Below are 25,527 nucleotides of genomic sequence, written 5' to 3'. Positions count from 1 at the left end.
GTCATTTGTAAATGATTGTGTCTGTTGAATATTAATATAGTAGGTCTTTGATTCAGCATATAAACTGGCAGCTCCTAATACGGCTTTAAAAAGATCCTGACAAAAAGCTGAGAAGTCAACCAGTTCAGCCAGCATGTTAATAACCTTTAGACATAGCCACACTGACTGCTACCATAGATAAACAGAATGGAACAAACCATATTTGCTCAAGTATTGTGCTTGCTGAACGAATATGAAATGTCAGCTTGCTCTGCAAGTATTAGTGACATCTACCTATGATGTAGGTTATTTATATCGAAATAAAAAACCCTAAACTGTATACCCTTCTCATATAATTATACAGTATATTATTCCACATACATTATACAATATTATACATTGTATTTCTGAATGTAAAGTTATTGTTTATATACTGTGCACATAAATTGTTTATTTTCGATACAAGGCTTGTGTAGTATTTTACGTATACAGTTTATATACAGTATGTGCAGTGTACGTCACAACGTTTACTTTTTTAAGAGCCAATCATCATCCGTGGTGTTCAGACCACACCCCCTCGCCCTCTGATTGGCTGCTCATTCCAGTTGAGGAACGGCGAACCAGTTCCGGGATTCCGATGTCGGCCTAGCCAGCGAGCTAACTGGGGTTACTAGCAAGCGGCTAACTCAAGGAGGACCTATCGACCCACACCTCCCAGGCAAGACGGCCCGTATGTTTGACATTAGATGCCCGCGTTACCTGCTGTTCGTGGTGACGGTTTAGTTTAAAGTAGCCGTAGTTATCTCGTCAGTGAGAGCTATTCGAAGAAGCGAGTGTAAAGCTAGCACGGTATACAAGTATTGCAAGCTAACTCGCTTAGCTGTGGTTAAGGACTGAGCGGTGTCGCAAAAAAAAACTTTCGAGGCTTGGTAAGAGCTAACTGATTATCAAGTATGTGTAGTATGCAAGCAAATGGCGGTATTGTTTACTTGAATTGGATAAGCGAATCCTGTGTTCATTGGCTTTTGAAGAAGTTAAGTGTAATGTTAAAGGGTTCGCGTTATAGTATTATTGTCTTCACTGATTCCCAGCTCAGCTCTGGCCTATTTAACGCCCGGTCAGTTCCATCCCATGGCTCAAAGATGAAGTGATAGTCAGTCATATGTAGCAAATTTAACCCGAGACATCAGCTGGAAAAGTGTCAGTGAGTTGTCATCCACACTGAAACGCTCACATTTGCTCGACTGGCCACTTATCGATGTAGTTGGCGAGCTCCAGACTGTAGCGGAGACAGGACAAGATACGGAGATTTTAGGATTAACAACCATTTCAGTCGAGGGGATTTGTTGTGTGGCATATGAGATGATTAACAACACCCATACAGACACTGGAGCTCGGACACAGCTCAGTATTTGTTAATACTGATGGTTGCTGAATAGAGAGGGGTGTGTCCGAACTATCAGATTACACTGTCACTCCGTTTTCAGTCCTTCGTCTTCACACTACACGGACTAGTTTTTATCTGGAAAAAGGAAATTTGGTGCTTGTGCGTTTGGGGATCCCTGATCGGTGGATTCGTGGTTTTGGTTTTGGTTTTGAAATTCCAATTGTGGGAAGTCAGCTAATTTGACCACCTGGGTAGGGCATTAAGGTGACCGTTAAATGTGTGTATATAACAACAGCAACTCTTGAACAACTTTCTTGATGAGTAATGGTGATTAATGCGCTGTCACACAGAATAACGCAACATATTTGACAGAGTAAAATGTTGCTTTGTCTGACCTAGTGTTGTGTATTTAAACCACAACCTCTGCTTTATAGTTGAAGCTGGCAAAGTACGAGATGGGAATTTTACACATATTATTATTGTATGTACAGGCGATCTATACGAAGAGAATACAGTAGCACATTTCAAGTTGATTTTATTTAGACTTGTTCTTCTACACACTGCCTGTTTGGAGATGAGATGGGAGAACTGTAACATGATTTATGCATTGTTTTGACGTAAACAGGGACAGCAGAAAGAAACATGTTGTCTTAAAAAGATCAATAATATTTGTGTTGATTAATACTTGTTATACTTTCCGACATGCTTTCATACAGTCCTTTTCGTTGGTATAATATTCTCTCAACATTTTCCTAAATGCATAATTTGGGCCCTCATACAGGGCTACAACACATTTTCTCTGCTTTCCTCATTCTCGAAGTAACACCATTATCACCACTGTTCAAATAGGCTGAACAAAGTCAGCTACAAACTTTTCATAGGAGGGGATTTATTCCCAATAAGATCATTTGCTCTCTCATCATCCCCATCTTCCTCATATACGTCAGACACTGGTATAGCAGAAATAGATTAAGATGGAGAGAGAGACAAGGTGGCTCTAATTATTATTATTATTATTATTATTATTATTATTATAATAATAATAATAATAATAATAATATTTTAATGTATTATCAGTATTATTATTGTTATTTGTTTCATTTTCGATGCACTCCAGTCAAAATTCCTCAGCTCCACTGTAATCACATGCCCTGGTATATACAGTAGAACAGCATTTTCCTCCAAGAACTACCAGAGGAAACTTGCATACCACTGGTGGTACATGTACCACAGTTTGAGAACCATGGATCTTAACAATGTGGAAATCGTGTGGCAGCTCTCTGGTCTCCCTTTCCAAACAGACAGTGTGCCGAACGCTGTCAACTCTATGCAACACTCTGACTTGGCACCGTACACACCCCTACTTCCAACTAACTGAACTAGCCCATTAAAGTAGCTGCCATTTAGTCCAGTGAAATAATCATTTCAGCTGTAATTATTTGCAATCCACTTGTGTTTTAGTCACAACTGACAGATTCTTTTTGTCTTTTTAAAGGGACACCCAACAGCTCACAGAGCCCATGAATGAGAGAAGACAATTGGACAAAGCAAAGGACTAAATGGATCTGACAACCTAACTTCATATCTGCACATGGCTTTATTTAAGAGATGCAAAATGGGAAAGGAAGTCTGTCTGCAGAGAATTTGGAGGCTTCAACGGTCTCTACATGTAGCCTCCCCCAAGTGCAGTGACTCCTCTGTGACGTACACAGAGCATCTTTTTGGAATGAGTTGATTTTGTCCCCATACTGGCACAAAGACTGAAGGCAGGGGGTGTCAAGAGATCCAGGGGACTCGGCTTTGGTTTATTTTTCTTTTAAAGGCAAGGCTAGACATAATGAAAACTTTTGGTTGTTTATAGCAGCCTTTTAAAATAAATTCCAGCTGGACTTTTGGTTGCTATCAAGCCACTACCCTCAACTGGTTTGAACAATAATTTGTTTTCGTGTTTTTTCGCCGTCTGTTTAAAGTTTAAAATGCTGGCGTTGTTGCCCCTGCTGTAATCCTCAGTTTCTTCCACCTACCCAGTGCCTGAATAAGCACCAACCCCCCCCCCCCCCCCCCGGGACAATCACAGAACTCATCAACAGCTGCTCAGCTCTATTCTCTGCCTGTGTTCCTCCACGTGCTTCTGCTCTCAGCCTGCTGGCTATCCACATACTACCTCTTTGATTTCTGGGTGTTTTCTTTTTATCTTCCTTATTTTCTGTGTGCATTATTAAAACACTAGCATAGTGATGAGCATTAATTCAATTCAATTCAAATTATGTAAGCACACAACGTTGGATTGGAGAGAAACCTAGATTGCGCCAATTTTAGTTGCAATTGTATATGCACAACAGTGTTTGGGTTGCACTGGTGCCACAGAGCATCTTAAGAATAGATTTATTTATATTTTTGCACCAAATACAGTTACATCTAAGCCATACAAAACAATATTTATAATCAACACATATTTTTGTATCACATTGCTTTATATAGTTTTACTTTTTTTATGCTTCTTATAATATCATGCACACACATTTACAAAAATCTACACACATGCAACTAGAGGAGTATATTACTTAAAAAATTAAAAAATTTTTTTGAGTAATTATATTAGTGCTAGGAGATTAGTATCTACTGAGTTGCTGCTTTCCATAGTGTTAGTTTTCCTATCCAGTGTGTGGTCATGGCCCTTCCTCCCAAACAAACGCCATATTTGCCATTGTGACCTGTAAAGCACACTTAACAGGAGGTAGGCGGTAGATATCTACCTCTCTCTCTCTCTCTCTTCCTCCCCTCTGTCTCTGTGTCTGATGCCGGGCTTCAGCAGTGGGGGGATTGGGGGAGGAGTGGGTGGCCCCGCTTCTACTCCTCCCCGTTCAATACGACCAAGCCGATATGTTCCAGTGTCTGCAGCCACCACTTTCCTTGTTGGATCCACCACCCTGTTCTTCTGCTTCACGTGAGTGTCTTCGTTCGTCTCTCTCTCTTTCTCTTATATGCAAACACACACGATGCATACAGGGCACCAAGTCATCACATATTTAAGCACAGTTGTGTCATTTCGAAATGTTTATAAATATTTGCGTTTGCTAAAGGTGTAAATGAATGAATATTGCTGTATACCTGTTTCATCTGAAGGTGTTATGTTGATTTTTGTTGTTTGCTTAATCTTTATTCAAATAAGGAACGTTTACTGAGCAGATACACCCTCTGAACTGCAACTATTGCACTTAGTTCTTTTACTACTAGTCCTCTATTTGCACTATTTCCATCTGCACTGGAGCTGTTTAAGGTTTAGCCTTATTAACAGTTGTGTTGATGATGCATAATGTTTACTTGCTCTTTTTATCATCTGTGTCTTGATTTGAGTGTGAGTTTGCACTCTGGACTCACTGCAATATAAATAGACAGAGGCAATAATATGTCAAATGTTGTTGTGTCTCTGTCACTTTTCTTGTCATCAAGGTGCCCATGGTTGTCTGAGTACTTCTCCTCTGTCATTCCCATCTACATTGCTGTGATCTTCCTCTTCACCCTCGCCAACTTTTACATGGCTACTTTCATGGACCCAGGAGTATTTCCCAGAGGTAAACACACACGGACACTTGAAGTCATGAAGAGTCATTCAAATAGGCAAAATATTGGTCATCATAAACTAGAATTAACATAGGAACATAGTTATGTGGATATGGGCTCAGTGTGTATGTCTGTTTTCTGTAGCGGAGGAGGATGAGGATAAAGAGGATGATTTTCGCGCTCCGCTCTATAAGACAGTGGAGATCAAAGGGATCCAGGTGCGCATGAAGTGGTGTTCAACCTGCCGCTTCTATCGCCCACCACGGTGCTCTCACTGCTCAGTCTGTGACAACTGTGTGGAGGTACTCGCACATACAATTTATTTCACAATTGCATGTAAATAAGATGTGTCAGTGTGGGAATTACTTCTAAATGTATACACACTGTAGGGTTAAGGTAAAGGTTAAAGGAATTTTATTTTTAATTTTGTTTGCTAATCACAATGTTCCTCTCTGTTACATATTTAGTAGAGCTTCCACCCTTGTGTCATTTGACCCGTTGTTTTCTCAGGATTTTGACCACCACTGTCCTTGGGTGAACAACTGCATTGGTCGAAGGAATTATCGCTATTTCTTCCTTTTCCTGTTATCTCTAACCACCCACATCATGAACGTATTTGGATTTGGTTTGGTATTTGTTCTACACCACCGTCAGCAGCTGGATACGCCACATGCTGCGGTTACGTATCCTTCACTTGGCACTCTGCTGCCATAAAAAACACCCAATACTTAATGGAACTCTGATTTGTTGTAATCTCCTTGACTCTCTGTTCAGTATGGCTGTAATGTGTGTGGCTGGTCTGTTTTTTGTCCCAGTCGCTGGCCTGACTGGGTTTCACATAGTGCTTGTTGCTCGCGGCAGGACCACAAATGAACAGGTACATGTTCAAGAGCTGGTTGCACTGATGCCTGTCAGGTGGATGCCTGTCAGGTGGTTTATTATGATTTATGCTCTTGTCATGTGATCATTTTCTCTCCCTCTCACTGTAGGTGACAGGAAAGTTTCGGGGTGGTGTTAACCCTTTCACCAATGGTTGCCTGAGGAATATTTCTTATGTGCTCTGCAGCTCCCAGGCCCCTAGGTCAGTCTTCCTCTTTAATTTTCCTGTAACACTATCAACAATTGTCCTTTTTCTTTCCTCTGCTCTCTCCCACATTGTCTGTTCAGTTAATGGAATTAATCAGTAAAAGCTTTCATTATCGTAGGCCATGTATTTTAGGTTCATACATGTAGGATGAAATTTTTTTTATGCATGTTGTGTATGCCTTCCTCACAGGTACGTGGGCAGGTGGCGGAACCCTCAATCAGTGGAAATACAGACACCGTTTCTTAGACCGCCTCTCACTGAGGCCCAACTTGAAGCCAAGATCCTGGATAATGGCATCCAGAATGACCGACACAGTGCCAGGGTGAGTAGAATTTAATCCCACAGAAACAATAAATATCCATCCTCTGATTCAGCAATTGTGAGTTTAACTGTGGAACAACAGGTGATATAGATATTTATCCATTCAAAACAAATCATTAAAGTTGTTTTTATACCTCTGCTAAGAATGTTATGCTTTCTGTTTGTCTGTAAGCTGAATTACTCAAAAACTGCCTGATATCAATGGAATTTTGTTTGGTATGTTTTTAATGGGTGGTTACAGGGATTTTTTTTCACTTCTTTTAACATTGTGAGATCGGGTGTTTTAAGTGTTGTCAGCAGTATTTGCTTTTCGAGCACTTTCTGTTTATTGATTGGAATGACTTTTCATTACTTATCTGTGTCTTTTCCAGTCCAAGAGCAGTCTAGATCAGATGGAGAGCCAGTCAGCTGATGCAGAGCCTCCACCTCCTCCAAAGCCAGAACTGCGTTACGCTGGCCTGCCTCGTGCTGACACAGAGGGTGAGACAAACTTGCATACCCATTAGTAAATTAACCTAAGTCACCTGACATGTCAGCATATGTGTGTTAACATCAAGTACAGCCCAGGAACTTGAAGTGTTTCCCACTTGTTTGAACAGATTGTGGTTTTTTTTAAATCACATACACCTTAATCATTTGTCACTTTTGGTTTCTTAGAGAGCAGTTTGTTGACTGAAGCTCCACCTACACCATCAATGTATAAGTACCGACCACCCTACAACAGCCCAGGAAGGAACAACACTGCGCTCACACACCCCAACAAGGTACTTGTTAATGTACACCTACACAGTCCTGAAGTTTTTAACAATAAACACAACATTATGTAGGTACTGGCTATTAATCAAAAGGAACAACAGATCTGATGTTAGCATGTTTACCTGAATGGAAACAAAAACACATGTAAATCTCGGTGTATTCTTTTAAATATACACAATTTCCATCTACACCATCTTGTGCTAATCCTTACTGCATGCACATGCACACGCAAGTACAGAACAAACACTATTCCATATATTAGTGTAACAGATGATCTGGTGACTGAAATGCCCTCCCCTAATTTCCTTTTGTGGTTAATACCATGCCCCTGTTTTTGTTTTTACTTAAAATTGAACATTCAGTGGCCACCAGTCGATCAGTAAGTTTCAGCTAGTGTCATCTGTGTATGTATCCCTTTGGTTGTTTCTGTGTTTGAGTGGAACTCTCCTTTCCCCTGAGATTGCATTGACTGGAATGTTTAGTTCATGTACCGTATGTATCCATATTTCCATTTATCTGTTGATACAGTCTTTGATATGCAGTGTCAGTGCTTGTTCAAGCCAGTCAGTGTTTACAATCCAACAGTGTGATGATGGAGTAGAGCACTGGTCAAGCATCATATCCTCCACCCCCCACCCCCCACCCCCTTTTTTTCTTGATAGACCTTGTGAGAAGGAGTGAGTAATACTTTAAGTTATATCCTATATTTAGCATTTGTAAGCAGTCAGTTGAAATGAAAAATATGCCCTCATGGTCACTTTATTTGGAAAACCTAAAATGGTGACAGGAGGTGACTCCTGCTACTATTGGTTATCTGCTTTTGGGATGGTTGTGTGAGAAAATCCCAGTCGATCACCAGATTCTGAAATAGCTGGACCAGCCCATTTGATACCAACAACCATGCCGCATTCAGAGTTAATAAAATCACCATTCTTTCCCATTGTGGTGCTCAGTTTCATCAGTTTGTCTTGACCATTTCTACATGAGTTGCTCCGATGTGATTGGCAGCAGAACAGGTGTACCAAATAAAGTGGCTATTAAGTGTGATTCTGCATTTGTAACTACTCTAGTGGGCACTGGGCACCCTATAAATGTGATTACATAATACATTTACTTTCCCAAAAATCTCCTTATAGTTGCATAAAACTGAGTGTAATGTGTTCAGTGCTGAAACATTTATACTGCTTATAAATGCTATTCCCAGAGACTGAAAATAAAATGTCACCAAACATGTTTTTGGGCTTTCTCTGAGCTGGTGATGTTCACCTCTCTTCCCTCTTCCATCACTCTTTTTCTTTCCCCCGCTACCCCTCTCTGCCTTTTGTCTGTTTCTCCTCCTCTCTTCTCTCCTCAGATGATTCGTGGAGAGAGTCTTGACTCTCCATCTCCCTCTATCCTCCAATCCAGCCGCCAGCCTAGCTATCGCTCAGAGCCAAGCAGCCTAGATGGGGTCACGATGGTGGGGGGAGGTATAGGTGCGCGCAGAGGGGGAGGGGAGAGGGGTGAGGGCCCCGGAGGCCCTGTCGGGCCTGCTGGGGGGGTGTCGGCGGGCATGTCGGGTTACTCCCTGACTGGCCGCTCCTACACCTCCTACCCATCCTCACTCGTTCTGTCCACTGGTGGCTCGCGGTCCTCCAGCCTGCGCTCAGCGCACCCAGCTCATAACCCTCTGTCCACGCTCCAATCAGAAGGCACTACAGACACCAGCTACAAAAGCCTGGCCAATCAAACACCTCGGAATGGCAGCCTGTCCTATGACAGCCTACTGACACCATCCGATAGCCCAGAGTTTGAGTCAGCCGCCCATGAGCTGTCACCGCAGAAGCCGTATGCTCCGTTTCCCTCGGCACCTATAACAGACCGCCATGAGGTGGTGTTGCCCAGTACCCCGCTGCAGGGCTACATGTCGCCCTTCCTCTCAGCTCAGATCGCCCAGCAGAGGGAGGGGCAGCTACTCCAGGGCTCTGCCACTTTCTCCTCCCCTCACAGGGCCTACCTGCGTGCCATCAGCCCTCCCCCTCCTTCCTCCGTTGGGCCTCCTGAGACCCAGCACCTGCTCCTGCATAACCAGGAAAACTCTGCCCGAGGCCTTCGTAACCCTTCCTCCTCATCCTCATCCCCTGGGGCTCGTTCACAAGAATCCCCTCTCTCTCCACCACCTCGCAGCCTCTCTCTGGGCAAGTCTCAGACTTACACTGTAGAGGCAGGGCATCAGCACAAACCTCGACCTGCAGGAGGAGGCACTGTGCTGGGAGGGGGAGGAGCCGGAGGAGGGCAACAGGCTCCACAGTGAGTAGTGATCCGTCACCAGATCCTTTAGCCGGCTGCTGTTCCTGCTCCTTTTCCTCCTAATCCTTTTCTTCTTCCTCCCTGGTTTGTGTCAGCCCTCCTCTACCTCCCTGATTTGTGTGAGTTTTCCTTTTCCTCTTCCTCTTCCACAGTTAACAGCCAGTCTTTGCTTGTTTAATGTTCAACAGTTGAATTTGTGAATGAAAGTTTTTTTGGTTTTTGGTGCAGGTGCTGTACGTATGGATCAGTGTTAGAAGCATGCTAGTCTGTGTTTAGCTCGGTGAACGCATGCCTGACCACGCTGCTGTGTATTTCTATCCTTGTTGCCATTACCAGATGCCTTAGAAGATCATGAGTAGACAAATGTTTTTCTTGTTTCTGCTTGTTTTGTTTTTTTCAATTTTTTGAATAGAACCACTCACCTCCACATCCCTTTTTTCCTTCTGTCCTCGCACCGACCTGCCTCCCCCCACACACTCCTCCCCTTCCCTTCCTGATGGCTGTCCAATCAGATTCACCTCTCGCCCAGTCTCGGCCAATCACGCCACATCCAAACCAGGGGGCGGGGTGAAGAAGGTGACTGGAGTCGGAGGGACCACTTATGAGATATCGGTTTGAGTGACGGGCTTCCTCCATGACCTATCAGGGGGGGAGACAGTTACTGGACTACTTCCACTTGCCTCTTCATTGAGCTGGACTTCCTCCACAAACGTGGGCTTCTTAAAAACAACAGTTTTCCCGCTGTAACGGGCTAAAGGAGCATTTGAACCTCAGTTTGTTGTCTTTGTGACGCCAATGGCTCTTCGCCTTTGCCGACCTCTCAAATTTGAACAAAGAGGAAATGGACAGTGGACACTTTTTACCAGAATCATTTTGTCTCCTTTCAGCCACTTTGTGAGCCATAGACTGATGTGACTGCATCATCACAGCTGTGTACAGATTTGTCACACAGCTGTTCACTGATTTTTCTGTTTTACTTTGGTACATTAGAACAGTACAAAGTACTGACTGTAGTCTCTTCCACTTAAAGAAAGGATGGCCTTTATCCAGTGGATATCAAATTAAAGTGGGAGGATTAAGGACCATTGAAGCAAGTGAAACGCCTTTTCCACTGTCTGGACGGACCACACAGCCTGTTGATGGGAGTGTCATGGAGAAAAGAGTCCAACCTATAAACACAGTATCATTTAGTTTTATAAATCTTTTTAAAAATATTGTTTTATATACATGTATAAAATCTTACAGATTATTATTGGGTCAGATTGTCAGCTATTGACGACGGTGGCAGATGTACTGTGTGTAATTATTCATGAAAGTGATTTTAGATCAGTTGCCTATCTATATTTGATGGCTGCATCAGCCAATCATGAGCTCTTGCTGGAACTTTCATTGTCCAAAGAGATGGATGACCCTCTGTTGACCGCTAATGTGGCAAATTATTGAGCTGATTTAAAAAAAAAAAAAAAAAAAGGCCACAGAAATTTCCGAATCATGATTCCAGCACAAGTATCTTTGTGGAATGTAAACTTGTAATGTTGATGCTAGAGTCATTATGCAAAATCAGTTTGTAGCTTTAAGAACATTTCATGTTTATTTGGTGTTTGTTTTTTTCTGTGATCCTCTGTCTGTCAGTAGAGACACAAGCGGAATCTTTAAAAGACGGTTAGCCAGATAGAGGCAGCGTGGGAAGGGCTTATTTATTTCACCAGACAAAACAACCATATAGTTCTGGACATAGTTTCAAACCTGTCCCCATCAGTTTGGTCTTTTTTTCCTGAAAGAAAAGTTTATGAATGAAATTGTAAATGCAATATGCCACTGGAAAGTTTCGAGGAGTGACTGGCAATCGTTTTATTTGCCTTGAGACCATTCATAGAGAAACAGTTATATATTTTTTTTACAATCTTCTGAGGACGGGCCAACTTGTTAATTTTTAGTTTTTTTTCCCTAAAGGTACAAATATTTTTTACCCTCATGTTCAGAAATGAATAATTAAAGGAAATGGGGTGATGCGAGCTTGTCCTCCAGGATGAGGCATTGCACTCAAAGGTGTGTTTAATTTTATCTTATATCCAGGCCCACAGCAGTGTCTGCAGCAGGCCTAATCGGGCTTTGTACCTTTATTCATTTTCAGCCCCTGTTCCCTCCCCAAGGCTTTGTCTACAGCGTGCATGTGATTTTTGGTTTGTGGTGCTGAATGCTTCACTAGTGTGCATACCCGTGAGAATATTGTCAAATGTCTACCTGGTCCATGTGGGGGTGGTGTAATGGCACCAGCAGCCATCGTACAGAGATAAAGAGAACAGTGTTACTTTCTTCCTTCTCTGGTCAAATATGGTGACCATTGAACAATTTGAAGCGATGTGAGAAAAGTAAGTATACTTCTGTGCGAGATGAAATATCACTACTGTGGGCTGTGATGAATGGAAGGAGTTTCACAAATATCTAATGAGTACATTAAAGACATTTCTAAAAATGGCCTTATCAAGAATTTCTAAAAGTCTTCTCGGAATAAATGGTCAATCTGATGAAAAACCAAGCACATCATGAATCTTAACTGCAGTTTTTTTTGTATTTGTTTCACTTTTTTTGAACATGAGACATCAGTAAACACTGTTTGGAAATACAAGCAGAGCGAGTTTACACACAGTGATATTGAAAGTAGCAAAACAATCTTTACAAAAAGAAATCTCAAATAAATTAAGGTCGGTAACACTTTGGCGTGACTGTTCAAACCACACTGCCATGTCATCTGCATCACTCCCAGACAGGCGAGTGAAGTGTGGTCTGTTACTTGGGTATTTATTTGCCTCAGTAAACAGTTGTCAGTGGGATGACATCTTGCAGTGGTTGAACTGTTTTTTCCTCTTCTTTCCATAGCACATTAAATGTTGGCAATAAAAAGGCAAAGTGATGGAAGAGAAGGGAAAGACTTCATGCATTTTTACTCCTCACTGGTCTTTCTTGCTCTCTATGGGCTGCTCTGGAGCATCGTTGTGTAGCTCGTTGCTGCCCTCCTCTGGCTGAGAGCTCGTCTGCTCCTCTCCCTTCAAACCATGACCTTTGTTCAGTTTCTTGGATTTCTGGAAGAGCTCGTTGAGGTTAAACTCTCTGATGATGTTTTCCTGGGGATGAAAAGGCTTCATTAGCTTGACTCGGTTACCAACACCTACATAGTCAGTATGTCATGTGTTTGTTACAAAGGGATGCACCTCATTGAAGGTCCAAGATACTGCTCTTCCTTTGCTATCCACCATAGGACGTCTCATCATTTCCTTGCCTCCTTGAAAAAGCACGAGCGAGGGTAGCTGCTTGGACAGAGGGGAAGTACTTACCCTGTATCTGTTCAGAAATGAGTAATGATGCGGTCAATACCTGTGCTCTAAGAATCTGTCCAAGTAAGGACATTGTGGGAAGTGTAAAAACAAAAGACTGCAGCTCACCTCTGTGAAACCTCTCCATAACGTCCAATATCTACTTTCCCAAACCTGAGTCCAGCACAGTTGTACCTGGAGGTGCAAGAGAGAGACACACAAGACATTTGAACTCAAGTCTTCAACAAACATTCAACAGGTTTATCCTGAAGAACAGAACTTTTTTGGATTGAAATCTGAAAACAGAAGATTAGCATGGCTCATATTTGAACAGAGCTCAACTAATCATGTCTAAACTTGACATACTGTAGTAAACCTCAGATTCTTCAGTAAGGTTCTCATTTTTAAATATTACATCGGTGTGAGAAACCAAAGAGTAAAGTTGAGGAGACTTCTCACTTGAGAGATAGGTCGGCGAAAACCGGAGCAAAGGACTGGCAGTCCGCGGACCAGTTGGCATAGAATTCAACGATCCAGGTGACACGACTGTCCCGCTGCAGCTCCTCCTAATGACTCATTAATACAAAAGTAGATTAGAGCAGTTTACACAGGTCATCATTCACACCTACTTTCCCCTCAGCCCTGGGGCAAACGTTAATTCAATTCAGATTGAGACAACTTTCCTTCCCATGTTCAGTTGCAGATACACCAGTCCATACAGAAACACAATATACACACCGGCAAGTCATAGGTCAGAGGCAACAGATAACAGTACACAAGCAGCAATAAAACAAACCATTTGTCACAAAGTCTATTGACAATTACATTACTTTAAAAAGAAGAAAAGAATATAAGCTAGATAACAGATATAGCCAGTATACAGCTGCCCCCCCCCCCCCCCCCATAGTGATTTTTTCACCATTTTTTCCCCACACCTAACCAAAATGAAGTCTGTTTATTGGACACTTTCCAACATGTAAACTAAACACTTCAGAACTGCATGAGAATATTTTGATTAAACGACTAAACACCTGGAGGATGAAGCAGTCCTCCCTAGAACATGAACTGTTTATTTGTAAACCTGAAGATCTCACACCATAAAGGATTTAGTAGCATTCAAACAACTGCAGTTCCACAAAGTCTGTGGCGTAACACTCACATCGATGGTGCTGTCACTGAAGTACTTGATGTACTCGGGGCCCATGTACAGAGGCGGCTTACAGGTCATGACAAATGCTGGTGACAAAAAAACAGACTCATATGAGATACATGATTATACACTCACTTATGTCTATAATTCAAGTCAAAGTCAATAACATGACAACAGCAGTCGCATTTTGCTGAATTTAGTTGAATTTATCATTTTCCCCCAGGTTTTTCTCATGTCATGAAATTCTAACAAACTACAGACAAATCCACAGAACCATCATAAGTTCCTCTGTAGTATCTGAGGGTTTCCTGCACTGAATGTTGTACAATAAATATACTGAGGTTGGGCTGCAACAGATAATTGATCAGTAATCAACTACTTCATTGATCAAATGACGATACATTGATCAGTTTAAGTGTTTGTTGTTTTTTTTTAACAAAAACAAGTTCTCCGATTTTGGTTTCTTAAAAGGTCAAATGTGTAACAATAAGTGACATGTAGTTTGAATTGATTTTACATTTATACAAACATATGCCTTAGTATATTAAATTTCTGGCTAAAATTGTAGGCTGATTGGAACCTTATCTGGCCAAATTATCCTGTAGTGTCAGGGGTTAAACAGGCGTGATTTTAAAGTCATTGGACGTACCAGATTCTTTCTGATATAACTTATATCAGAATAGCTCATATCATATAAGCTATTAACTGACAATGCCGACAGTGCGCATTCATGTCTGTTTATATTATGAAGGCCACAGAAATCACGTGAGTTTTAGTGAGATCTCAAATCCTTGAAATCCTTTGATTACAGGCCAAGTGTGTGGTCCTGCGTCTTGACTGGATCTAGTCTAGTCTGTGCTTTGTCGGGATTAAAACACTGAAAATAGGTTACAACGTTTGTTGTGTCTCCCATGTTCTTAAAATCAAGTCAGATTTGAAAATGCTCTTGTGTGGGGCAGGCTTAAATGTTACACACTGGACCTTTTAAATGGTTTCTTTGCTTCTCAAGGACAAAGAACTGGAATGTTTTTAGTCTGTGAATCATTAATGATTCATTCAGAAAATAATTGACCGATTGATTTATGAGTTACAGCCCTAGTTTTAAAGAATGTTCTTTGTTCATAGTGTACCAGTGATACAATGTCTATAACTATTACACTATGTGGTAATGCGCTGATATACACTTGTCAGTGCCCGTACATATCATGAGGCGAGGCAGAACGTGTTAACAAAGGTTAACAAAGGTTAACAAAGGTTAACAAAGGTCACTGACTGAGACACAATACGAGGTAAAGGATGCCGAGCCGAATGTCCAGTCTGAAGAAGAGGATGACGTTGGCCACTTTACTGAACAGAAACAAGTTGCCTATGTGCTGCTCCATTGTGACTGTGGAAGGAAGGAAGAAAGACAGAAGAATTAACCTTCAGCCTGTTGACACAAGGTCACAGGGGGGCTGGAGTACACTGCATGTTTACACAACAAAGCAAAAGGATTCCTGAATGTGTGCAAGGACTCTTGAGGATTCAAACACCGACACATTAGTTAGTAACTCTAAAACACTATTGTGTTCTCTCTGTTATATGATGTCAAGTTGTTGACTGCAAACATTTCTGGATAAAGATCTTGACATCAACATTTCTTCGTGCGTGTGGTCACCTGCTCGACGGGCTCAGTATGATCGTTTAGACAAACTGTGATGATGAATGGCACTGTGTGTAGTGAAAACAAACACTTACCCTTTTGTGACGTCACTTGATTTAAACATAAACAAAGTGTATTCTCTTGATGGAAATTCATTTGCAGTTGTTTCATTCAATGTTTTTTAGGCATGTTTTCTTGTGGTATGAAATTATGTGCAGTGATTATTTAATTAAATAGTAATAACTTACTTTTTTTTGAAAAAGCACAGGTGATCACATATTCAGTCTAAATTTAAGACGTTCTCTGAGGCCTTTGAGTGTCCTTTAGATTATATTTACTTTACTATCGGAGAGAGCTCAAGTTGGTCTTTTGCACTTTGATGCACCTTCACATACTTTTTATCTATTTTGTTACCGGCACCAAGAAGTCGTGTTGGTCTGTGGGGGCAGTATAACTGAGAAAGTAAAGGGCAGAGTTTTCAGATGTAGGTTATTGTCCAAGAAAGACATTGTTTCGATTTTATTGGGGATTCAGATACTGATCCAGAGTCAGTATTTAGAGTTGTAAGTGTTGTTGCTGTACATGTGCAAGTGTATTTCTATACTAGACTTTATTCTTTGATTCTATTCTGCTTGCACAATAACAAGACAGGGCACCCTCCTGCTATAAATTATTAGTTTTAATAAACTTTTGATGGGCAGTGTGCTGGTAGTAACCTGTATATATGTTGTTAATAGTTAAGTGTGTGAGTAAAGTCTTAGTTCAGATTTAGTTGCAGTAACTGTCTTTCGCACATTATATTGTTGTAACTTACTGGCTCTCCTGTTCTTCATCATCACTATTGCACTGAGGAACATGAGAATCTCCACTTCTCTCTATAAAACAAAAGCACATGACGTGAAGCAACTCTGAGTGAATCAGCAGTCCACCATATTTAGCAGCAGCTGCAGCGGCGCGTGCTCACCCAGTCGAAGTCGCAGGAGTTTCCGTCCTCGCGCTCGGTCGCCAGGTGTTCGCACAGACCGGGAGCCTTTCGCACCAGCAGGAAGGCGACGGTCATGAGGGACGACGCGATGTAGTAGGGCTTCAGCAGCCATTTGTAAATCTGAGGTAAGTGGTAGAAGAAGGTGCAGAGTCCCGTGATGATACCCATGCTAGCAGAGAGAGGACAGACTTTCAGGAGAAATGACAGGACAGCTGAAGAAACTCAGCGCACACACTCAGCGCACACTGCGCATGCGCAACACGGGCAGCATTACAACCTGCCGGAAATTACAGACATTTTGCCCCATGAAGTAATATAATATAATGCTACTTGAATTATAGGATTTACTTGTTATGTACTGAGACTGAGCCATTCAGAGTAGAGACTATCCTTCCAATGACAACATGAACAAAAAGAATGGAATTTCAGAGGAAAAAAATTGTTCTTTGAACTTAATTAAACAAAAAAAAATACAATCTGGAATTGTCCTAACAAAGAAATCAGGTTAAGTGAAATTGAGTACGAGTCTCCCTTTTTTTTTCTGTATTGTCCTGATGAATTTAGAACACTTTAGAGTTGGCTACATATGTGTGTAAGGCCTGGAGAAAGTCCTTGTTATGTTGTTGAATGTTGTTTGTAACTGATGTTCTCCTCTAGCTTAGTGGTCTATATGTCTAAACAGTGGGGTCTTGTAGTGGGCAGGTTCTCAGAGTATGACACAACAATAATAATATCAATCATAAGCCATAGACATACAGTATTACTAAAGCTGGGTCACGTTAGTGTTTATTTTGTTTTGTTTTTGTCATATTGTATTCTGTCAATAACTTCAAACAGATGTCTGTTTTTGGTGTGTGTGTGTGTGTGTGAGAGAGAGAGAGTGTCTGATTTATTGAATTTGACATCTTATTTTAACCTAATATGTGTAAATTGCAGTTATATAATAAAATAATAACAAAGAATTTATAGCAAGAAAGAGAAAAATGTTTGAATATACTGTAGAAGATAGCAACCAAAAATGGCAGAAATGATGGGAGGCTCTGGCTCAGCATTCACGATTAATAATAATGAAAAAGAAAACACTACAGTTGGGAATCACTGACTGTGCTTTATAAAGGGATGGACACATGTAAGTCAACATATATATAATAGAGGGCTGCCTTTGTCATTTTGTTCTCCATTGCATCTTTCTCCGTGCTTGTATAGCTACATTTGTTCTTTTTCCCTCTTTTTTCTTCATCTAACTTTTTTGTTCTACTTATGTACATGAACTGAACATTGTGGTCACTAACACCTGTGCTTTCCGAGTTAAAACGTGTAAAAATGGCTGCATAGGGCCCATTGAAAATGTTAGATGCATTGGACTTTACTGTAATAGTTGGGTAACGCCAGCAGGTGGCAGTAATAAGGCACTAAATACATTAGATGCCGTTTACCAGTACAGAAGAAGAAGGAATCTATTTGGCGGGTCCTGTAAAACGTAAACAGAGGAGACTAGAAAATGGAGGTGAGCGAAGTAACAGTTCAAGAAGCGACTGCAGACAACAAGTGTCTCAGAGACTCAGTTGAGAAACAAAACACTGATGAAGCCACGGGAGAAATTTCCTCGCAGTTGCCAAACACTGAATCGGTTTGTAAGCAGACTACAGAGGAGACAGGAGGTCGGTTTAACAGACTCAAGCTGTTCGACAAAGTGATGCAGAAGAGCCTGGAGAAGTTCATCCAACATGCCAGGTACTGTGAGTTTATTCTCTCAATATTTTCTCCAATAATCCATTGTTTAATTTCAACTAACACGAGGGACACCACCTACACTCCCGTTTGTCCAACCAAACAAAACAAGCATAATTGTATTGTATTTTATTTGTATATTTGTACCGCTGCTACGATGAGCCAATTTCCCCTCGGGATTTATCTATCTATCTGTCTGTCTGTCTGTCTATATCAATAAATGAAATGTACCAAAATGACTAAAAGGAATAGCAATGTTCGACATTTTTATGCGAATAACAACTTGACAATTTTCCAATTAATCAAATTACAGTTTGATAAAAACGCCTTTGTTCCCTGTGCAAGCATCCTGCTACATTTGCAGATGGGACCTTTTATATTTAGTTGTTTTAGTTTTAGTTTTTACTGTATTTTTATAATTTATTATTCAGTGCAATAATCCCACTTTATCATTAATATTGTTTAAGTATTATAGTGACTTTTACAGTATAATATTGTGAATATGGTGACCTTGCTCAGTTAGTTGGGAATGCTTAGTCAGTATTGTGATTTGTGTAGGGCTGCAACTAACGATTATTTCCGTAATCAGATAATCTGTTGATCATTTTCTTGATTCATCCAGTATTCGTTTGGTCCATAAAATGTCATAATATTTTGATCGGTGTTTGTCAAACCTGGACATGATGATGTTCTCAAATGTCCTGTTTTGTTCACAAACCAACATGATTACGTTTTATGGATTTCTTTGTTATATGGAGAAATAAAAAATAAATCAGAAAATATTCATATTTAAGAAGCTTGTGTTTTAATGAAATGCTTTTTTTAATCTTCTGTAAAATGAACAATAAAAGTGAAGTGAGTTTGTCAGTTAATTTTACGATTTTTGGCCGTCAGTTTTAACAGATTTGCCAGCACCTTTCGTCCACTTTACAAGAAGAACCCTCAGAGGATGGAAATCATTCACAAGCAGTTCATAGAGGAGTTGAGGAGGGCCATACAGGTGTGTAGCACTGCACACTCATACTGAAAATATACAATAGAAAGGTTTACTGGTTTAATGTCTACACACAGTATGCTCTGGTCACTTTTTTTACATTAATGTATATCTCTGTGTGTTTGTAAAGGATGACATCAGCAGATTGATTGAAGAAGGGCATTTAGAAGTCAAACTGAAAGAACTGGACAAACTAGAGCGTGCTGCAAAGAACAATACAGATCCTGCGTGGTTAGTAAACTGCATCAAAACTTTTACCATTAGAAACCACTCCCATATTCTAATTGATTTACCTATCGACAGTTTTCTGTCTGTGAACAGCTTAATTCTGACATTCATCCACTCCCATTTACTTGTTCTGATATTTATAACAATAACCAGTACATATGCTGAGATTCTCTCCACCCCTCTCTCATTTCAAATACTCAAATCAATTGATGTATAGTTGTTATGTATAGTTATGTACTGCTAATATCTGATTAAAATACAAAACATTTTAAATGTATATCTCACTTGTTTGATCAGGCGGCCCAGTGGGGTTCCAGAAGAGGACTTTTGCAGTTTCTTGAAGCCATACTATCAAAAGCAGGAGGCTTTTATGCGACTTGAGCTGAAAAAGATCCAAGCAGAGAATGCTGCACTTGCCCAGAAGGTTCAGGCTGGGAGGGAGAGTATTGCTCAGACTGAGAGCCGCATTTCTGCAGCTGTTGATGAGTGGAAGGTAAAGACTCAAGATTGCAAAATACATATAAATGATTTTTGCCAGGGTCCTAGACTATGGACCAGTTGTTTAGTGTAACAGTATTTCTCATCAGCTGCAAGTTGATTCACTGACTGAAAACTGAAATTCAGCAGATCATTTATAAGAGACAGATAATATAAAACAAAATACATTTCTATCGTATCTTTAGCCTAAACCTTCAATCATCAGGATTAGATTTTCCATACCTTAACCTGTACTCTTTACTTTCATGAGTTCTTCCCATAATTATTATAATTAAATATTTTGAGTTGTTTTGCTTGTTCATTTAAGTAAAAGTTTATGCAGCTTTATTGGTTCTAGACCACATTTAGAAAACTTTGAAGAATACTGATTGCTGAGCACCAATATGTTTTGCTTCCCCCCCTCTCACTTTTAGGCTGCAGTCACAGAATTTGAAAGGATGGCATCCTCTCTCTGTCCCACGGATGTCTTTGATGTGTGATCCTCAATTTTGTCCACAAATCGACTAAGTTAATTGTACATATGGATTTTGTTTGCTGATCTGTTTTCCTGCAAATAAACATGATATCTTTAATATAAAATGTGTTTTGTGACCGCAGCGATTATATTCAGGTGGGTTACAAGTATTAATATTTTTACAAAAAAAAACATTTTGTACACTAATAATTACGGTAATGTGCGTGTCTGTATGTCATATTACGGTAAGCGAGCCGTGAGAACGCCACAAAGAAGTGTAGAGTCGTGACAGACACCCGGATGGATTCATCGCGAAGCCCATTTTCGGACTAAGTCTGAAGGAACCGGCGTTTTCTTCCCATTTCAATGCGTTGTTCGTGATAGATATGGCGGAAATGTTTTCAACTTTGTACGGGCAAAATGAAGCTCAGGGACCGCCCGGCTCCTCACTGGGTTTCGGACCGGGGAAGCCTCCGCCACCTCTGCCTCAGAATCAAGTGTCCTTGGCGGGGCAGATGCCACCGCAGCTCGGGGATGAAGGCCCTCCCCTGCGGAAGCCTGGAGCCATGAATGAACCGTTCTATTTACTGCGGGAACTACCAGGTATTTCAGGACTCTTATATCTGTGTGTGTTATTTGTTAGGTAATGTAAAAAATAAACATTTCACCCCATTGTAATAGCTCCTTAGCAGTTTGTAAACAATGCTAGATAACGTTAGCTAACACGGTGAGAGTTTGCGAAGCTAACTACCAGTGACAACTTACCTCTTCATTACCTCTTATTTTCACTACGTTTCACTATGTCATTAAATGACTTCACACTTGCTTGTGTTTTAAATAAGACGTTATATCACTGCTGTAATCTCAGGAATCAGCGTCCTCGAACAAACATATAAGATGTAGTAGGAATGTGTCATTTAGTTAGCACTTAGCTTCCAAAACTTCACAAGTTGAATATTTTTGCCAAACTTCCAAGGTCCGTCGCTGCATTTTGAGCTTATGTTACCAAAAGGTTAATTCACTGAAAACAAGTTATTAGTGTTTCATCATTATAAATGTCTATGATGTCAATATTGAACAGGTTATAAATAAATATCATTTTAGATGTTAAGAAATAAACACATTACACATCATCCAATGGTCAGTTGCAAAAAATACAGTTGTCACATTTCAATATCTTTTAATTTATTTTATCTTCACCTTGCTAGTATTGGGTAGGACTCCAATTTGCCTTCAGGAATGTCGTAATTCTTTGTGGTATAGATTAAATTTGGGTATGACACATTTTATAACCCACTCCAATGGAAGCGCAACCCTTGCAATATGTTTGCCAAAAATATATGATGTTTAATTCAGTGAGAGGAACTGACTGACTTAGAGTGTTTAATTGTTAAAAATGTCTTTATCATGAATTTCTTTCATCAGTGGGAACAGAGTTAACGGGCAACACCAACCTCATCACGCACTACAACCTGGAGCATGCTTACAACAAATTCTGTGGGAAGAAGGTGAAGGAGAAGCTCAGCAACTTTCTACCAGAGTTACCAGGTGGGTTGATGTTGGAACAAAGGGGATGGGACTGCATCTTACTTTATTAATACTTTATTAAACCAGATATTTGTGTTCAGAACAGCACATAAGTTTCAAAGTTTCCTTCTTTTTGATTGCTGTTTATTCTCCTCTTGCACCTCATTTTAATAAGCCCATTCTGCTAATGGAGCTCTCACTGCAAAATTCCAAACTCCCATGAAACTTGCAGTAATAGGAACAATACATCTTTATAACCTCAAGGAGGTTATAAATATGTATTGACTCAACATTTCTTCCTTAACAGAAATCCAATCTCTTCATTTCTTTGTTTTCACTGCTGCTCATATGCCCTTTCATAGCATATGCTTTATTTATGTGTCTTTCCCTCCTTTCCATCTCATTATTGTGCTGCAGGTATGATCGACTGTCCGGGCACTCAGGACGGCAGCTCATTGCGCTCTCTGATTGATAAACCTCCAGTGTGTGGGAACTCTTTCAGCCCACTGACCGGCGCTCTACTCACAGGCTTCAGACTACATACAGGACCGGTACTAACTACTTATATAATACACAGCACATTTGTGATATTCGAGATATATTGTTTATGCTTTGTGAATCGAATTTTATCTCGACAAACATTTTTGTTTTCATTTAGAATATTGTGTCCTGCTTGAAACTGGCAATATAAATAGCTGTTCTGATGAATATTTACACACATCTCTAACTGTTTAAGTGTTTATTTTTTCCAGCTCCCAGAACAGTACAGATTAATGCACATACAGCCTCCAAAGAAGAAAAGCAAACACAAGCACAAACATCATCGAACACAGGACCCCCTACCACAAGGTATGACATTAATTATACCCATAAACAAATTACACCTGTATACAAAACACAAAGGAATGGTAACGTTGTCCTCCTCATTTTGCACGTCACAGAAACTCCATCAGACACTGATCCCAAGAAGAAGAAGAAAAAAAGGGACGACGATCCAGACCGCAAGAAAAAGAAGAAAGACAAGAAAAAGAAGAAGGTGAAAATGTGTTCATCAACATCTTAGTCATTTGTCAAGTTGCCAGTTGGGTGTGTTTATTGATCCTAGTGCAGTCCTGGGAAAAAAAAGATGTGTTTTTTATACTTGCCACGAAGCAGCAACAGAGACATTTATGGTCGGTGCTTGACACTGACTGTTGATATGATTCAAATCGCAAGGCATACTGGAATAGATAGAGTAATCACAAACACCATAAATCTTGTTTTCTTTACATATTCTAGTTTTGTTTTCCATATATAGTTCTAAGTTCTAGCACTACTCGACCCCACTTGGTTTAGTGTCAGACATGTCTTTTATAGTACCCCTCAACGTGGCCGGGGTCGTCGTAGCTCGGCTGCGCGAAACTGCCATGATGTCATTTTATACACGACGCAAACACGCTGGATCCTGTGGTCAGCCTCCAAACACAGGAACTTCTGTGTCTCGTCGACATACCACGGTGTATTTTTGCGAACAGCAGCCATATAGCCTCGCTGTAACGCTCTTGTCAGTGGCCGGCAGTCTGTAGACGTCACATTTTAATATCGGCAGAGCTTGTTTGGAACCTCACCAGAGCAGGTACCAGGTAATATCCCTACTGGAAAAGTAAAAAGTCGAGTCGAGACAAGTTTGATACAGATTAAATATGACTTCTTAATCATTTTACTTTGCTAATTTCGGTATAAAGAAATGGATGTGCTGAGGCAAGCATAAACCAGATTTTAGGCTTGGGTTATACTTTATCGTGTACATACTGCTGCATGCACCACCACCAAGATGAGACAGACGTGGTAGATGCCACTCCTTATCTTTTTTCATGCCAAAACAACATCTAAACTCCTCACCCATCCTTCAGGAATAGGCTTCAATAACAGTTGATGCTTTTTCTCCCTCCAGAATCGCCACAGTCCCGACCACCCCGGCCTCGCTGGATCACAACCCAACAGCAACAGCCTCAGATAGAGGGCATCGCACTGTGTGCATGCCTGTGTTTGAATGTGTGGGTGTACATTTTGTAAGGGCGCGCGTGTGTGTGTGTGTGTTTTACACATAATTGTATTATTGAGAGCATGTTTAAAGAGAGAGGGAATGAGTCAAAGTATGTGAGTTTGAGTGTGAGAGGAGCTGCAACACAGTGGACATTTGTGACGACAGGAAGACATGTTACAGAACAGTGTAAATGGCAGAAAGACACAGATGAGGCGAGTGGTTTTAGAGACTGAGCAAGCGCTGTGTGTATGTCGCCTTTTGATTTTGTTGTATAATCTTTTGACTGTAATGCCAATATCAAATAAACATTGGTGTCTCCTTTTAAGACATCTTTTTTTGGATTTTGGTTTTGGAATGTGTGGGTATGTTTTAGAAACGACACCTCGTTGCCGTGATGGATGCCAGTCAGACATGTTATAACATTTGTACATTTATTTTTCAAATATATCGATCAAAGGTACGATAGAAATGTGTACATTTCACAAGACAAACCACAGTATCAAATCCACAAGGAAAAAAAACAAGATTAAACAAACCACTGTAACACAGATAAAGCAAATGGATGTTGAAGGTTTTGGTTTAACTTCACGCACTTCACACAAGTTAACAATGACTGGGATTCCCAGTTACAATGGCAGAAATGGGGAAGACTGATTTTTATTTTGTTGACTAGCTGGTGCTGTGCATTCATCAGGATATGTTTTTTCGAAAGAAGAAAGTCATGACTTATTCAAACCTTTCCAACACTTTGAAATGTACTTAACAGTTTTAATTAAAACAACAAAAGAAAACATATCTAATGTGATCTTTGAGCTGATCAACACCTGCCAGTCACTAAAAACCAAACGTTATCACCCACCTAATGCAAGACTTCTATATTATGTTGTATGGAATTCGGTTCTGTTGCCTTTGTGTGTTGTCCTGAGGAAAAATGACTACTATTGACTTGTTGTACAAACCCTAATCATGGCTTTGATTTACATTTGGCAGAGGCATTGATCTCATCATACCGACTTAGGTTTGCAGCGTAAACAAAGGCACAGAATTGGAACAACAGTCCTTTGTCCTCAGTGTGACTGATCGACACATTATGTGAAACTATAATACCAAAAAGAGAAATGCAACAAACAGAAATCTATAGCGGGTCTTTCCTCTGAAATGGACTGAGTTGAAAAAATATATATACATTACAACTGATCTCACAAATCTACATGAATCTACAGAGTAGATGAAGTACATTGTGTTGTCACTTTGAGTGAAACAAGAACATTTCTGTTCAAATTGGTCTTGATTCAAACAAGGTTCAATGGTTAAGGCTGAATTAGCACTGAAGCTGAGACATCACCTTATAAATCAAGTTCAGCCACAGCCACTGCATTTTATATATATATATATATATATATATGTATATATATATATATATATATATACATATTCATATATACACGTGTATATATATATATATATACATATATACATATATGTATATATATATACACGTGTATATATGTATATATATACATATATGTATATATATATATATATACATATGTATATATATATACATATATACACGTATATATATATATATACAT

At 40.2% G+C, this 25,527-nt stretch overlaps 4 protein-coding genes across 8 annotated transcripts; 3 read left to right on the top strand and 1 right to left on the bottom strand.

The window, feature by feature from the left end:
- Window positions 1-598: 598 nt before the first annotated feature.
- On the top strand, window positions 599-11,925 carry zdhhc5b (zinc finger DHHC-type palmitoyltransferase 5b). Of its 4 annotated transcripts, XM_058650058.1 has the most exons (13): window positions 612-908; window positions 2,862-4,313; window positions 4,820-4,941; window positions 5,075-5,232; window positions 5,441-5,613; window positions 5,705-5,807; window positions 5,920-6,011; window positions 6,207-6,339; window positions 6,710-6,818; window positions 6,996-7,102; window positions 8,449-9,383; window positions 9,479-9,502; window positions 9,896-10,001. In XM_058650058.1, the coding sequence occupies exons 2-12, from the start codon at window positions 4,165-4,167 to the stop codon at window positions 9,495-9,497; spliced, it is 2,100 nt and encodes a 699-aa protein (XP_058506041.1). In that variant the 5' UTR covers window positions 612-908; window positions 2,862-4,164; the 3' UTR covers window positions 9,498-9,502; window positions 9,896-10,001. The 4 variants fall into 4 exon arrangements, with proteins under 4 accessions (XP_058506039.1, XP_058506041.1, XP_058506040.1 ...); XM_058650056.1 differs by lacking the exon at window positions 9,479-9,502 and having other exon boundaries at window positions 599-709; window positions 9,896-11,925; XM_058650057.1 differs by lacking the exon at window positions 9,479-9,502 and having other exon boundaries at window positions 9,796-11,925.
- Window positions 11,926-11,930: 5 nt separating this feature from the next.
- On the bottom strand, window positions 11,931-16,714 carry tmx2a (thioredoxin-related transmembrane protein 2a). Of its 2 annotated transcripts, XM_058650060.1 has the most exons (8): window positions 16,454-16,714; window positions 16,304-16,364; window positions 15,121-15,234; window positions 13,857-13,933; window positions 13,157-13,263; window positions 12,827-12,892; window positions 12,596-12,725; window positions 11,931-12,508 (listed from the first exon to the last, which is right to left on the bottom strand). In XM_058650060.1, the coding sequence occupies exons 1-8, from the start codon at window positions 16,640-16,642 to the stop codon at window positions 12,335-12,337; spliced, it is 918 nt and encodes a 305-aa protein (XP_058506043.1). In that variant the 5' UTR covers window positions 16,643-16,714; the 3' UTR covers window positions 11,931-12,334. The 2 variants fall into 2 exon arrangements, with proteins under 2 accessions (XP_058506043.1, XP_058506045.1); XM_058650062.1 differs by lacking the exon at window positions 16,304-16,364 and having other exon boundaries at window positions 16,454-16,689.
- Window positions 16,715-17,856: 1,142 nt separating this feature from the next.
- On the top strand, window positions 17,857-20,546 carry si:dkey-6i22.5 (polyamine-modulated factor 1). Its single transcript, XM_058650064.1, has 5 exons — window positions 17,857-18,208; window positions 19,100-19,205; window positions 19,330-19,430; window positions 19,725-19,920; window positions 20,339-20,546. Exons 1-5 carry the CDS (start codon window positions 17,976-17,978, stop codon window positions 20,402-20,404), a joined length of 702 nt encoding a protein of 233 aa, XP_058506047.1. The 5' UTR covers window positions 17,857-17,975; the 3' UTR covers window positions 20,405-20,546.
- Window positions 20,547-20,631: 85 nt separating this feature from the next.
- med19a (mediator complex subunit 19a) lies at window positions 20,632-24,273 on the top strand. The gene is made up of 6 exons (XM_058650063.1): window positions 20,632-20,982; window positions 21,805-21,927; window positions 22,324-22,457; window positions 22,659-22,755; window positions 22,848-22,942; window positions 23,840-24,273. Exons 1-6 carry the CDS (start codon window positions 20,766-20,768, stop codon window positions 23,903-23,905), a joined length of 732 nt encoding a protein of 243 aa, XP_058506046.1. The 5' UTR covers window positions 20,632-20,765; the 3' UTR covers window positions 23,906-24,273.
- Window positions 24,274-25,527: the final 1,254 nt, after the last annotated feature.

The sequence above is a fragment of the Solea solea genome, chromosome 14 (genome assembly GCF_958295425.1).
Source record: "Solea solea chromosome 14, fSolSol10.1, whole genome shotgun sequence".
NCBI lineage: Eukaryota > Metazoa > Chordata > Actinopteri > Pleuronectiformes > Soleidae > Solea > Solea solea.
This window is presented reverse-complemented; position numbering and strand designations above follow the sequence as displayed.

Coding starts and splice junctions, on each gene's coding strand:
- tmx2a (XM_058650060.1), bottom strand. CDS start 16,642: ATGGGTATCATCACGGGACTCTGCACCTTCTTCTACCACTTACCTCAG. Junction 16,365..16,453: donor ACTCCTGCGACTTCGACTGG/GTGAGCACGCGC, acceptor TTTGTTTTATAG/AGAGAAGTGGAGATTCTCAT. Junction 12,893..13,156: donor TTCGCCGACCTATCTCTCAA/GTGAGAAGTCTC, acceptor TTGCACCTCCAG/GTACAACTGTGCTGGACTCA.
- si:dkey-6i22.5 (XM_058650064.1), top strand. CDS start 17,976: ATGGAGGTGAGCGAAGTAACAGTTCAAGAAGCGACTGCAGACAACAAG. Junction 18,209..19,099: donor AAGTTCATCCAACATGCCAG/GTACTGTGAGTT, acceptor TTTGGCCGTCAG/TTTTAACAGATTTGCCAGCA. Junction 19,206..19,329: donor AGTTGAGGAGGGCCATACAG/GTGTGTAGCACT, acceptor GTGTTTGTAAAG/GATGACATCAGCAGATTGAT.
- med19a (XM_058650063.1), top strand. CDS start 20,766: ATGGCGGAAATGTTTTCAACTTTGTACGGGCAAAATGAAGCTCAGGGA. Junction 21,928..22,323: donor CTTTCTACCAGAGTTACCAG/GTGGGTTGATGT, acceptor ATTGTGCTGCAG/GTATGATCGACTGTCCGGGC. Junction 22,943..23,839: donor AAGACAAGAAAAAGAAGAAG/GTGAAAATGTGT, acceptor TTCTCCCTCCAG/AATCGCCACAGTCCCGACCA.
- zdhhc5b (XM_058650056.1), top strand. CDS start 4,165: ATGCCGGGCTTCAGCAGTGGGGGGATTGGGGGAGGAGTGGGTGGCCCC. Junction 5,614..5,704: donor ACGCCACATGCTGCGGTTAC/GTATCCTTCACT, acceptor CTCTCTGTTCAG/TATGGCTGTAATGTGTGTGG. Junction 6,012..6,206: donor TGCAGCTCCCAGGCCCCTAG/GTCAGTCTTCCT, acceptor CCTTCCTCACAG/GTACGTGGGCAGGTGGCGGA.